The following is a 14,376-nucleotide window of genomic DNA, read 5'->3' as shown; positions in this document are numbered from 1 at the left end:
ACCACATTACTAGCCCCTTGTTTGGAGAACCCATCATAGGTTTTTTTCTGACCTTTTTAGCAACTTCACAGATAAGATCATTCAGACTCTTTCTTAATGGGTGGTTCTATGGAGAGGGGAAATCCTTTTTTTGAACTCTCCTATACAGATATTCTCTAGCAGCACTTGAAGGCTAAGTGACTACATATTAGTAGTTGATACTTTAATATTTTTAAGTTTGAATTTACTGTTTGCTTGTTTGACCTTCATTCCTGAATTATTCAGTTATGGATACATCTCTGAATGTTCTCATATATACAAATTAGTTTTCTTCCTATCCTTAGAGGGAGGAGGGTTTTAACTCCTCCATAATACACAAGTTCTGCATAGTTTGATAAATTCATAAATCACCTATCCTGACAGCAAGATCCTTAGCATTTACATGTGGCTGCTTTTTCACACTCTCAGAAAAGACCCTTCAGACTGCCCTGTTTTGGGTTTCAGCACAAAAAGCGTTGGACCCCCTCAAACTTTTACCTCCAGAATTAGCCTATTTCAAGCCAATCTTTCTGAAACACTAGCACTCTGCTTGCTCAAATTGTTCATTTTTTCTTTATCCAATTATCCTGGGTTTCAACTCTCATTGCTTACTTTTTTACTAGCACTGTAGTACTGTAGTTTGGCCTTACGGGAGCTTTTTTGTTAATATGCACACGTAGACTTTATTTTTTATCTCACATTCAGCAACCATCCTTTTTTTGTTTTTTTTCTTACCCTTAACCCACTGTTTTTGCTACAGGTGATGCAAACCTTGAGCAGGCTATTTCTACCAGGATGCTGAAAAGAAAGGGGGCGCCTACAGCTAAATCTGTCTCCAACAACACATCAACTAAAATTAGCTCCTGGAATGGGAGGGGGCTACATTTACCACAAAAAAGTTTCAGAGACCTGTGGTTACTCCAATCTCATGTTGCCCACCTCCAGGTGACACATTTTCAAACAAACAAGCATCCAAAGCTTCATAATACCCGTTTCCAGGTAGCATCTCATATCACATCACCAGACAAAAAGTGTAGGGGGTGAGTATTGTCTTCTCTCACCCAGCAAATTGGACCCTCAAAGATCATCTTCTGATCATAGTCTGGGTCATTACCTCTTTTTGAATGGTCACTTGGAGGGGGGATTAGTAACCTTAGCCAAACTTTATGCTTTGAACTCCAACCAGATATCCTTTCTTGAACACTGCCTGGAGGAATTATCTTTCTTCACTGAAGGTATGCCAGTTATAGGGGGTTATTTTAATGTGGCACTGGACCCACTGATGGATGTATCCTGCAGTTATGCATATTTTCTATTCTTTTCTGCAACAGTTTTAAAAACATTTACACAGAGAGCAGTTAGTAGACATATGACTTATCTTACATAATACTGAATGTGACTATTCTTTCTTTTTGACCATGCACAATTCTTACTCGAGAATAGATTACTTCCTCAATAAAGACACTGACATTCTTAGGGTGTGTTCAGTTGTGATTAATGTGAGTTCTGTCTCAGACCAGCCTCCAGTTAGCCTAGATTTCTGTCTCACTACTGAATCATGCAGAAATTGGTAGTGGAAGCTGAATGAATCATTACTGGAAGATGCTCAGATCAAGACTCTGGTGGAATCATAACTCAGAAAATTCTTTCAAGCACACCAAAATACCAAAACTGCCTCAATGGTGATTTTGGAAAGTGTGTTATATGTGAGACCTTGATCTCTCAGGGCTCTCAAATTAAGAAGGATGGCACTGCACACATCTCTTCATTGCTAACTCACATACAGCAAATGGAATCAATACATAAAAAATCTCTAGCTTCTGCAGTGCTTAGAAACTTGCTTCTCCTTTGGCAAAGACTGAGCAACCTTCTCTTCCATAAGATGAAAGTTGGTTTCACTAAGAATAGATGTTTTTTCTATGAATTGGGGAATAAGCCAGGTGAACTGTTAACAAAAGCACTTAGGGATTCCCATTCTTTTATTCCCCATATTAATTTTAGCAAAGGTACACTGGTTCATTCCACTAAGGTGATTGCACAAAGATTCCGACAACTCCTTCTCACTCTTACAGCCCTTGGAAAATTTTGAAAAAATAAATCAATACCTCTCATCTTCAGGTCCCCTGCACTTCACAGATGAGGACTGTAGTCCTTTGGGGGTCTCAATTACTACAAAAGAGTGGTTGGCTGCCTTAAAGAGTTTAAACCTCACAAGGTCCCAGGCTCTGACTACTTCTCCCTCATATACTATAAAACATTTGCTCATGTTCTGGCATCCCCTTTTGTAAAAGGTGTCAATGACATCCATGAGGGAGCCAAGTTCCAGGCTGATATCCTCCGGGCTACTATAACCAAGATGGCAAAATAAGAAAAATATATTGTGCATTGCTCAATTCTATTCCTATCTCTAACTAAAATATTAGCAACTAGACTGCTCTCTTTTATACATACATTTTCTCATCAGGACCAAGTGGGTTTTGCCCCAAAAAGAGAGACAAGGGACAATATGACAAAGGCCATGAATGTTATCCATTGGGCACACTGTAAAGCAATTCCAATGCTTCTTTTAGTCACAGACACGAAAAAAGCTTTTGACTGGGTGGGCTGGTTGTTTATGAAAGAAATTGTGCAGTATATAGCCTTTGGAAAAATTTTCTAACATGGATAGACACAATAGGGTGGAATTACTAATACTGGAGAGTGAAAAATCTGGTGCAGCTGTGCAAGGTAGCCTATTAGCTTCTAAGTTTAGCTTGTTCAGTTAAGCTTTGGCAATAAAACCTGGAAGGGATTAGTTTCTATGCAGAGCTGCACTAGGTTTTGCACTCTCCGGTTTTAGTAAATCAACCCCCATATATTCTCACCCTTCAGTGAATTTCAAAATTAATGACATGCTATCAGACTCATTCATATGGAACCAGACAAGGCTGTCCACTGTCCCCCATCACCTTTATATTGCCCCTTGAGCTACTATTGTACCAGATTAAAGCTAACCCCAACATTAGTGGAATTGCAACTAAGCTTGGTGAACATAAATATAGAGCGATGGGAAAGACTTGGATATAACATTTACAGTTCAGCAAAAGGACAGGATTATGATGTTAACCCACAAAGCATCTATTTCCTGTGCTATACATGAAACAAGCTGTAAGGTACTAGCACAGTGGGTATAGGATCGCCAAAAGATTACATAAAAATTTCCCTCAATGCTCTTATTGTGTTGGTGCTGTCAAAAAGAGGTAGGCACCATGTCTTTTGGTCCTGCCCAGGAATAACAGGCTTTTGGAAACAGGTTGTGCAGGTCATTCTCAAGCTGACAGATGTCCAGATCCTGCACGATCCCATAGCATTTTTTCTCCATCTGTCCCCAATGTCAGTGAAACACTACAGACACTCTCTTTTAATACATTTACTGAATGCAGCCAAAACCTGTATACCAATCTATTGGAAATAAACCAAACTTTATCAGATTTGCCTATGGCTGTCAAAGGTTAATGGACTCCAAACTATGGAGGAAATGATGGCAATCGCTAATTCTAAAGAGAAGCATGTTTGCAAAACTTGGTTCTATTGGACATTTACTTTTTCTTCAGAGTACCATGCCTTAATGCATGAGACCTAAATAAAGAGTACACAAATCTGGACCTTCTACTAGCCCTGCACAGCACTTCCGTTGGTCCTCATGTGCAGTCTCTTTTCTCCCCTCTCCCTATATTAACTGTTCCCCCTTTTTTTCTCATGTTTTTGATTTTCATTAGATTTTTGATCCTATACCAGTTTTTTACACAGTCATCAATATTGCCTATACTCAGTTGGATCTGGCTTTGATCACTGTAGGTTCAGAAATCTCTAGAACAAGCTACAAGTCTGACTACTGTAGCCCACCTTTAACCATAATAGAACTTAAAGAGCATATTTAATGCTACAGTGATGTCCACATCTTAGTTTTACTTTTATTGATCTAGTATGTACATAGACAGTTCAATGCTGTTTCTTTATAATTGAATATATTGACATTGTATATTGCTGTATGACTGTACTTTTGAAAATTGAAAATAAAGAATTAAAAACAAGCTGTTATTCACGTATGAAATTTTAAACACAGAATATAAATTGAATACTTCAATTTCTACAAAACTTGTCTGAGCAATACTCACAGTTGTATATCAAGAAATATTCTTCGATCATCTCCCACATGAATTCTCCATATACAGTCTTCTCCCTCTGTATACAAATCAGGCCAGTTTGGTGAAAGAATAACCCCAGCTGGGGTGGAGAGCTCCCCACCACACATTGCTAGAAGAATTTAGGAGAAAGTAATCAGATCCTCAAAATGTTTTGATAATGAAGGATAAGAGACATTGTACAGCCAAAACAATTAAACTATATGGGCTTACATAAAGAGAAATAACAGTTTATAACATTGCATTTAACAAAATGAAAGCAGCAACAGTGTTACATTATGTATGTCACTGTTTCCCAAACTTGTCCTCAAGTCTTACCATTAGTGTATGTTTTGTGGCTATCCACACCTGTAGCATTTATTGCTGCTGAGAACCTTATAACTGTTTCAAAGAATAAACCAGTGTGAAGTGAAGCACTACCCCCTTGAGAGCCTCTGGTTTTGGGTTCCCCTATTTCTTGCATGGCCAGGCAACATGCATTTTCCAACTTACATTCAGAGTTAGTAACTAGTCCATGGGATTGTATTTGTTGTTTTATTTGGAGTGGAACAACTTGGATTGAGTCTAGGGGTATATGGGATGCCCAACTTGACTTTGAAACATTAACTCTGAGGACAACTTCCTTAAATCTGTACATAAAAAGGTTGGATCCTGGACTTTCTACTCCCTCCGGAGTGGCATCATTTTCTTTATGGACCAATAACACAGTAACTCATCAGGAGATGGGAGGGATGGGCATAATGGAATATGAGATTCTCATACAACTTCAGCTACAAATTTTTATGGATTATGAATATGCTCAGTTAGGGTTACCCAGATTTGTAACTAGTTACCTTTAGCGAAATTAAACATATGTGCCAGGGATACATTTGACAAGAAGAAATAATAAAGTAATCGCCTTTACCTATGGCCACCAGTGTCTTAAGCCAAGTGTGTGGCTTAATTAAAATACCTAAATTTACAGAACTTGCACTTTAATTGCAGAAATAAAATAACTTTCTTACCTCTGCAGAGAGGTTCTGTATCATTCCAGTAAGGGTCCTTCATATTGATACACTCTATAATGGATGGTCCTTGTTCCAAAGAGTGTCCAGGGTCACATGTAAACTCTACCACAGTCCCCATGCTATAAGTTGGATCTGTTGTTGTAAAGTTGCCATTCTGAATATAGGGTTCATAGCAGTGTCCTCGTTCAAAGGCTAAAAAAATTAGACAATGTTCAGCCACGGCCATAGATTTTAATATTACAAAACATTCAAACTCACTTTGCTATAATAATCCATATACATCCATTACTTATCAGCCCTGTAATCTATTTTTCATAAAACTTTTCTTAATTTATCTTTCTTACTTCCTGGTAACAGCCTCCATACTTCCATTTGTTTGGAATAAACAGTACATGCTAGTTGTGATCATGTGCATTTCTCTATGCACACTGCAAATCCTATAGCCCATAGTTCATAGACCCCAGTCCAACCCAGGAGTGAGCAAAAGAAGGTGACTATATTCCTACATACAGTGGGACCATGGGAAATAAACAAAGCTGCCCTCTAAAAGCAGATGAGATCATAGTAGCAAAAATATGAACATTGGATATTTTAAGGAAGCTGAGAACAGCAGAATATATTTTTAGGGTTAAGGATACATCCCCAAATAGAATTTCTTTTAACCACAGTTTAGTGTCACTTTAACCTCCCTGGCGGTATTCCTGAGTGTAGCTCGGGGTAAAATTTGAGTACCAAGAGCGGTAACCCCGAGCTACACTCGGGCTTACCATGTGGCATTGCTCAGGGAGTCCCTGCAGCGCTTACCTTGTCCTTCGCACCCGCGATGTGTCCCCTGCAGCGTCCCCGGCCATCTCCTCCGGCTAATGCCGGCATCCGGCTTCCGTGTTCTGGTCCCTGTGACGTCGGGACGTACGGGCGCCGGAACCGGTGGCAAATTTGAAATTTTTAAAAAATTTCATTTTTTTAAAAATGATTATTATATAGTAAAACATTGCTGTTTCAATGCATTTCACATATATTTTGTCCCTACTGCTTTGTCCTGTGCCCTACCTAAATTTTGACTGTTCTTTCTGCCTGGAAACTTAGAAAAGTCCATGGCGTCCAAAAAGCATCCCTTTATGTCAAAAGCGGTTTTAGACCAGCTAGAGAACAGCGATAGTAAATCAGAACCACTTGCAGAATTGAGTGATAATGATTCGTGGAGAAATTCGTCATCAGACACTGAAAACGATTCTGCGACTTTGCTCAGCGATGTGCGAACTTGGCGCTATATTTCAAATTTCAGTGTTTTTGGTTTGATTATATTATTGAATTTAATTTATTATTATATTATTATTTTTTATGATTATTAATTAAATTATAATTTATGATTTCGTGTTTCAAGTTTTATCATATCCGGAATGTTTACTAGACTCGTGTTCGGACAGATTTTTTCATTTATCTCTTTAATAAAAAAGGTATAAGGAAACTCACAAACAAGGTGTCCAACAGACACCAGCTTCAATCGCAAAAAAGGGTTGAGATACAGTTAACGCTCACCGCAGATCTCTCCCATACAGCACAGACCAGCAAGGCTCTCTAACGTCCACATCAAGTAGGCTACGCCCAACCGGTTTCGTCACACCGACGTCATCAAGGGGCAGAGCTGGTGTCTGTTGGACACCTTGTTTGTGAGTTTCCTTATACCTTTTTTTATTAAAGAGATAAATGAAAAAAACGTATTGCACCATTATGTTCTTTTTTTTGTCCCTGAGTGTACTGCATGCTCTCATGGAGGTATGAGAAAGAGTGGAGAAGTTCATCATAAGAGCTTGGGCTGCAAAGTTGTTTGGCTGTGATTATTATTATCTGGAAGTATCTGAAACATCACCATATCTATTTGGACATCGGGTTCATTGCTCCCAGAGCACAAGCGCTGTTGCTGGTTTATTATCTGACCAGCCATTAGCTCTGGTGAGTTCATTTAATCTCCTTTGGTGGTGGATTTCTCACAATTGTGTTCAAGTCACTGAAGATATATATATTTTTTTGGACACTAATTTATGTTTGGACACTATAATTTTGTTTTTTGGATGATGATATACACTTTTGTATAAGTTTGTTATTAGCGCATACCTTTTAATTTGGACTACAATAAAAAACTACATATTTCCATGCAAAAAATGGTACCGCTTTCAGCACCAAAAATCGGAAATAATCATACTGCCAGGAAAGTTAAAGTAAAACCGCTAGTTACTTTGCACAGAAGGTAGTAAGAAAAAATTGTTAAAGGAAAACTTCACACAGTTAATGCCTGAAATTACAACTTTGATTTGCTTTTTTTTGTTTGTACGTTTTACTGCAGCTTAACAAATGAGGGACAAAAGGCCTTCATGACACTATGACCATTCTTTATAGTGCATGCAGTACAGAAAAAGGAAATTCAAATTTAGCTGTCTAGAAGTCTGTTTTCCTGGAATTCAGCTTTATCCCCTTGAACCAATAATCTAACATTAATCCTAATTCTTAAATCCCTAGAACTTGGCACTAAAACTAATCAATTGTAACCTCTAACATTGTCCCTTAAACTGAGTCAAGAACTGCAGCATTATACTTACATTGCCTACCTGAATCATCAGTGCTAAAAGGCACCTGTCTCATTTTGAAATTTAAATTTGGTCGTACATGAATCGAAATTTGATCCACATATGGCCATTCCCATTTATGGAAAGGCAATCTACCAACTGACTTTTCATAAATGGGACTGCTGGGAAAATTCAGCTTGATCAGTGCTGCAGCCAATAGGCTGCGGTGCTAATAAGTGTATTCTGACAGTAGGGAGGAGGGGGAGACACTCCACTGTCAGAATACAAAGACACAGTGGGGAGGATTCCCCCATCCACACTAAACTGACCCATGTATGGGCAACTTAACAGTGCAAGGTGTCAGCACTGAAAACTCCTGCATCAAACCAGATTGATTAATGAGGGCTGCTGAAAAATAGTTCCCTGTGCTGAAGAAGATGTGGCAGTAGAAGACGTGGTTAATGAAAAGTTAAAATGCCCCAATGACATAACAGCTTTTAGTGGAAACCTAGTCCTGATATTGGCAACAAGAAGATATGTTCTAGGCATTCTTTAAAAATCTTTAGGTAACCCTAATTTATTTTTTGCTTAATTTTTACACAAACTAGTTAAGTCTGGAGCAATTTATTCAATGTTACTGACCTCCAGCAAAATGTGAGTAAGAATGTCTGAGCAGATTAGGGCTATAAAATTAAAGTATGTATAGGAGAAATGTTAAAGAAGATTGAAGAGTCCAAACAGATGGGTTTTGTCATATGGGCAGCTGGGGGTGCCTGGTATATGAGGCAGGAGTCTTAAGAATATGTGGTTATACAGTATTACAGGAAGAAAGTCAAAGCCAGACTTATAACTGGGAGATACACTGGAAGCTCTGAGGTAGGTAAACAGATTTAATGTGGATATCATCTTAAATAATAGTACAAAGTAGTTCTCTGAGATGAAAACACCAGATAGTTAAACTAATATTAAAGAATAAAGCTGATAGATCCATATGTGGTAAGAAAAATTGGGTGCTAAGTAGAGAGTCCTGGAAAGTTCGGTGTATTCTGTAACATAAACACCGAAGAATGCGTTCTGTGATGCTGACCTCAAATGAAACAAATGTTGGCAAGTCCCATGGGCAAACAAGAATCATAGCCATGCTTAGTGTCATGTAATGGTAGCTTCTTGAAGAGAAGATGGGACAACATTGCTTGTGAATGGAAAACCTGAGGTCTGAACCTTCCATGTGGCAAATTTGTGCAATTATTTCCCTGATTTAACCCTTAGATGGACTTTAAAGGCTAACTCCACCTTTTACACCAATTTACATGTTAAACCCTATTTAGGGTATACCATGTAGTTGCTGAAAATGGGCCCCTTCCAACCTCAAACCACCCTCAGCTTGGTAACTTAAACTTTGTACATCAGTACAGACAGGGAGCTGGAGGAAAAGTCTGCAGAAGTCTAGCATTGCACCCGTGATCCACTGATCATGGATGCAATGCTTTGCAGGCTCCAGTGAAAAAAGAATGATAAATTCAAATTTTTCCTTAAAATATGTTAATTTGCTATTTTTTAAAGTGCACTTAACATTTAAGATGATCTTAAATGATAACAAGCTTGCGTCCTCTTGTGTTAAAATATTACATTTGCAAACAGTCAGAAGTCCACGTGCGATTGGAGAGCCTGCAGCAGTAGATGACATCCAGCAGCCCTCTTTGGCCAGCGGTATGGTTGCGTGTAGACCTGGAACTCTGTCCTGGGCATCTGCTGAGTGATTTCAAGTTTCTGGCCTGATAAAGGGGGTGACTTCCCCAAAACGCATTGCCATGGTTACCTTGTAATCCAGAAGTGTTGCCCAGGATTCACGAGAATGTCAAGATTCTTTACCTTTCAGCAGGCCCACTGTGATCACTCAGCAGGTGTCCAGCACAGAGTTCCTGGTCCATTTGCAACTCTGCTACTGGCCATGAAGAGCTGAGGAATATCATTGATTGTTGTAGGCTCTCTTAGCTGTTTGTAATTGTAATGTATTCTTTTTAAGAACATTATGCTAATGCACAAAGCTGGCACACCATGTTCATTTGTGTCCACCTACCCTTATTTTTCCTCAGCAGATTCCTGCTATCACTGTTATTCACTCCAAAACAAAATACGTTTTTTTTTATCACCTTTCCTCAATAATTATACGACGGTATTTATTTTTGAATTTGTTGCAACCGCAGCAACACAATAGGGAAGATTTACTAAAATTGGAGAATCTGGTGCAGCTGTGCATGGTAGCCAATCAGCTTCTAACTTCAGCTTGTTCATTTATGCTAGGACAATAAAACCTGGAAGCTGATTGGTTTCTATGCAGAGCTGCAACAAAGTTTGCACTCTCCGTTTTTAGTAAATCTCCTCAAATGTAAACTTGTAATGGTGCTATATAGGTAAGTAAATATTTATCTTTGGGTCTATACATTTAAAAGTCTGTTAAAATGTCATTCTTCTCTTCAATAGTGGATGATACCCTTAGTACTGTATTATTCTGCAATGGATAAAAAGAGCTGTGGCTAAGAGCAATGGGGAGTTAACACTGAATGCAAAGAAGGAATGTAATACACTATTTAATTAAATTATGAATTTATAAATAAAATCAATAACTAGTTTTTAAATGCAGCTAATTAAAGTACCTCAATATGTCTTGATATCAGTCTCCAGTAATCCCTACACAGCAGGACTCATGAGTCATAGGGCCAGCACTGTCATAATGAGGCTGTGCATCAGCGCACAAGCACTGACAGAAAACATGCGGACTGGAGGAGAGAACAGTGTGAGATGGCTGACTCATCAATGTGTTGATGATCCTTTGTTGTCCCATACTGGTCTAGGAGTTTTCTTTGACCTCTTATTTGGACGAATCTGTGCTGCAGTGGAAGTCTATATTCTGTCTTTGCTCTCTGGCAGGGCTGGATGGGTCACATAACTGGTTGCATGTATTTACATATCCTTTGCCAGCTAATTAGATTCTATACACATATTTCAATTGAATTTAGCTGCTTGCCTGGAGATCAGCTTTAATGAGCCTATGCAGAAACTGATTTATGAGACAAAATTCAGTCTATGATATTCTCCTATATACTGCTAGCAATGCCTTTCATGTTGTGTCTCTACAGATAAGACTGGTATTTTTGCAAAATAACTGACACAATCTACCGCAGTGGTACTCCTAGCAAGAGAAGTTCAGGCCAGGGGCACTTTCAAAAGGATTATCTTAAGAAAAAGATTTTCACATGATGTTATACATCCTTTAATGGGTGATAACTGTTCAACCTGATCTCTCCATCTCCCAGCAAGAGGTCCATAATCTCTTTTTAAGAAGGTCCAAGCTCCCAAAATATATTCTTATTGCGAAAAGTCCATAGTAACAAGGGCATTTACTAGCAGTTTTATATCGACAGCAGCAGGATCCTGTACAATTGCACAGACAAGAGGACATGATGCCATTTAATAATATTGTATCCAAGAATGGACTTACGTATGTCTGCATATATTAATATTCCTGATATCCTTGTTATAATTCATTAGACTATAATGGTAGGTGCACAAAGCACTGTATGTGGTGTACTATAAAAGTATTATGATTATCTATTATAACTTGTGTGAATGAGCAGTGTAATTATCCTGCATTCAGTGTATGTTTATTTATAGATGAACTATAGATCTGCATGAAATGTTTATAGCTCCTTGCTGATATAGCACTTCCTTTTATTATGTGTCTTCTTTCAGCACAAGCATGGTTTCTGAAAGGGAACTTATGATGAACTGTTTCTTTTTTTCAAAGTACTTGAACAATATTAATATTTTATTGTATTGGTTTAGACAAATAAAAATACCCTTACACAAGGTTCCTTTATATCTATGCATTTTACATTATATATGCCAGCAGCAATTCCAACCAGAAATCACAATGTCAATGACTTTTGTTAATCTCAACCCCTTGGGTCATGTGATTATGTTGGCAAAAAGTTGGCTGGAATTCCCTATTGTAACTGGACTGCTCCAGATGCAGAACTGCTTTGCATCTGTACAGACAAGGCAAAAGAAAAATGGCATTTTGTGGCTTAATGCTGTCCTATAACCATGTGTTCTGTTGGGGTGATGTTCCTTTGCTTCTGTCCTGGAGACACAACAGGAGGTGAGAGGAAACCATAATAGTTTTCACCAGAAGAGATGTTCCTATTAGAAGACCAATGGTCATCACTAATGGCGATTTTGTCACCACTACAACTGCTGCCACCACTACCACATCACTTAATAATATAATCATGATACAAGCTTTATAAAATTCCTATACGTGCAGCGCTATGATAGATATATATAGCAATCTATTTAAAACATCAAGTACTCAGTGTATCACATATATCGAAATATTGTATAAGTGAGCGCTAAATAAATTATGAAGTACAGTATATGAATTAGAATTGTTGAATGAATGCTCTGAGAATAGCTGTTAGCAATCTGGATATCGACAATGATCCAAAAATCAACTTCAAAGGTATAAGTGCAGAGCTATAAACACATGTAACATAAATACCATATAACAATAAAGTGCAAAGAAGTGCATCAAAAGTGCAACTATGTGCATCAGTATGCTCCCGTGACGACTGTAACAATAATTCAGCAGGCAGTAAAACCTAATAATGTCCTTTATAGACGGGTGATTATTCCAAGTGCCAAAGTGCAAACATGCAGTTATTCATGACGTTCCCCCCCAGGATCACAGGAGACCTGTCCTAAGTGGTGGATTCCTTTTATGCATTTCTACATTTCTGCATGTCATGAATAACTGCACATTTGCACTTTGGCACTTGGAATAATCACCCTTCAATAAAGGACATTATTAGGTTTTACTGCCTGCCACGGACGCATACTGATGCACATAGTTGCACTTTTGATGCACTTCTCTGCACTTTATTGTTATATGGCATTTATGTTACATGCATTTATAGCGCTGCACTTATACCTTTGAAGTTGATTTGGGGATTGCTAACAGCTATTCTCAGAGCATTAATTTGACAATTCTAATTTATATACTTCATAATTTGTTTAGCACTCACTTATACAATATTTCGATATATGTGATACACTGAGTACTTGATGTTTTAAATAGATTGCTATATATATCTATCGCAGCGCTGCACTTATAGAAATTTGATTCGATTATTGGGACTGTTGCCCATGCCCTTTAGTGCCAGCAGCTATCTGGAATTACTACCTATATTGATTGTTTTATGCGCTTGCTAGCACATTTATTTTAGACTTTATAAAATGCCTGGATTCATTGGTATACATTGTAAAGACCACATGACCATTTAAAGCAGTATTAAACCCAAACATTTATTGTATTGTAGCTTAACAGTTCTTAGATGTAATGGATGCATTAGTATTAATTTTCACGCTTTCTTTCCTTAATTTTCAACTGCCAGTAAGTCTGTTGTTTTTCAACAGAACACGTTGTTTTGTAGATGTAGCAGTTAAAGCAGACTTTCTCAACCTTTTCAACACAGAGGAACCCCTGAAATACCTTTCCAGTCTCAGGGAACCTCTGCTAAAAATTACTATATCTACAACTCATGATACATTAGTGAGATGCTCAGTGGGAAGAATGCTTCTTACACTTGTCACCATTGGGCTGAATTACCCCCTTACATATAGCTAAAAAGATCAGTGGTATCAGTGGGAACTTATCTGAGAGGCAGGCATTGCTCACTGCTCAAGGAACCCCTAGCAACCTCTGGAGGAACCCTGGGGTTCCATGGAGCCCTGATTGAGAAACCTTAAGCTAGAGGATTGAAACAATAATCAGCTTTTATTTATTTATGTCAGGGGCCTGCAAACTTTCCACACAAAGCGCCAGTTTACTGTCCTTCAGACTTCAGGAGGGCCAGATTGTGAGCAGCGGGGGTAGAAAAGGTCTCAGGGCCAACATCAGTAAGAGTAAACAAGGTCTCAGGTGTGGTGTTCAGTTGCATAGTGCCTGTGGTCAGTATTAGGAGTAGTAGTGCCCTATTATTGCTATCACTGGAAGACATATTGGCCCATAATTGATGTTAGTGGATGGAATAGGGCCGCATCACTGATATTAGTAAGAAGAATAGTGTCCCTTTGCTGGTGTCAGTTGGAGGAATTATGCCACACTTTTAGTGTCAGTGTTAGGAACCCAAGGGCTGGTTAAAGGCTAGCAAAGGAATGCAGTTTGGAGACCCCTGATTATGTAAAACCTTTATCCTAAAAAGAAAAATAAGTGTTAGCTGGAGTCTGGCTTTCTTAGTGTTCTTAGTTTCTTAAATCTAAATCTGCTAGTACAGCTAACACTCCCCTCCCCCAGATTACCAATATTGCTGTCCAAAGGTGTCTCTGTGCCCCTTTATCCAGAGTGTAGGCACCCCAGTACAGGAGGTGTGTTACTGGCCATATTACAGGTGACAACACAGGTGAAAAAAGCCTAGGGTAGTATGGTCTGCGAAGGAAAGCTGTCTGAGGCTGTTTTCACTCACATCCACACTATGGTTGGGCCGGGAGTGTGGCTTTCTTAGCACACAATGGATCAATCACTGGAGGATGAGTGAACACATT

The 14,376-nt window shown here is 38.6% G+C and overlaps 1 protein-coding gene across 3 annotated transcripts in view; it reads right to left on the bottom strand.

Annotated features, from left to right (window-relative positions):
* SEZ6L (seizure related 6 homolog like) overlaps nt 1-14,376 on the bottom strand; it is a 570,023-nt gene that overhangs the window by 115,807 nt on the left and 439,840 nt on the right. For all 3 annotated transcript variants that reach the window (XM_089684123.1, XM_089684122.1, XM_089684124.1), the window contains 2 exons: nt 5,207-5,401; nt 4,176-4,314 (listed from right to left, as the gene is read on the bottom strand). In XM_089684123.1, the coding sequence (XP_089540249.1) occupies nt 4,176-4,314; nt 5,207-5,401 (334 nt within the window). The remainder of the gene's footprint in view (nt 1-4,175; nt 4,315-5,206; nt 5,402-14,376) is intronic.

The sequence above is a fragment of the Staurois parvus genome, unplaced genomic scaffold (assembly GCF_062004578.1).
Source record: "Staurois parvus isolate SC_StPar_1 unplaced genomic scaffold, SC_StPar_1.0 ptg000336l, whole genome shotgun sequence".
NCBI classification, from domain to species: Eukaryota; Metazoa; Chordata; class Amphibia; order Anura; family Ranidae; genus Staurois; species Staurois parvus.
The sequence above is the reverse complement of the archived record's forward strand: the minus strand, read 5'-3'. Positions and strand labels throughout refer to the sequence as shown.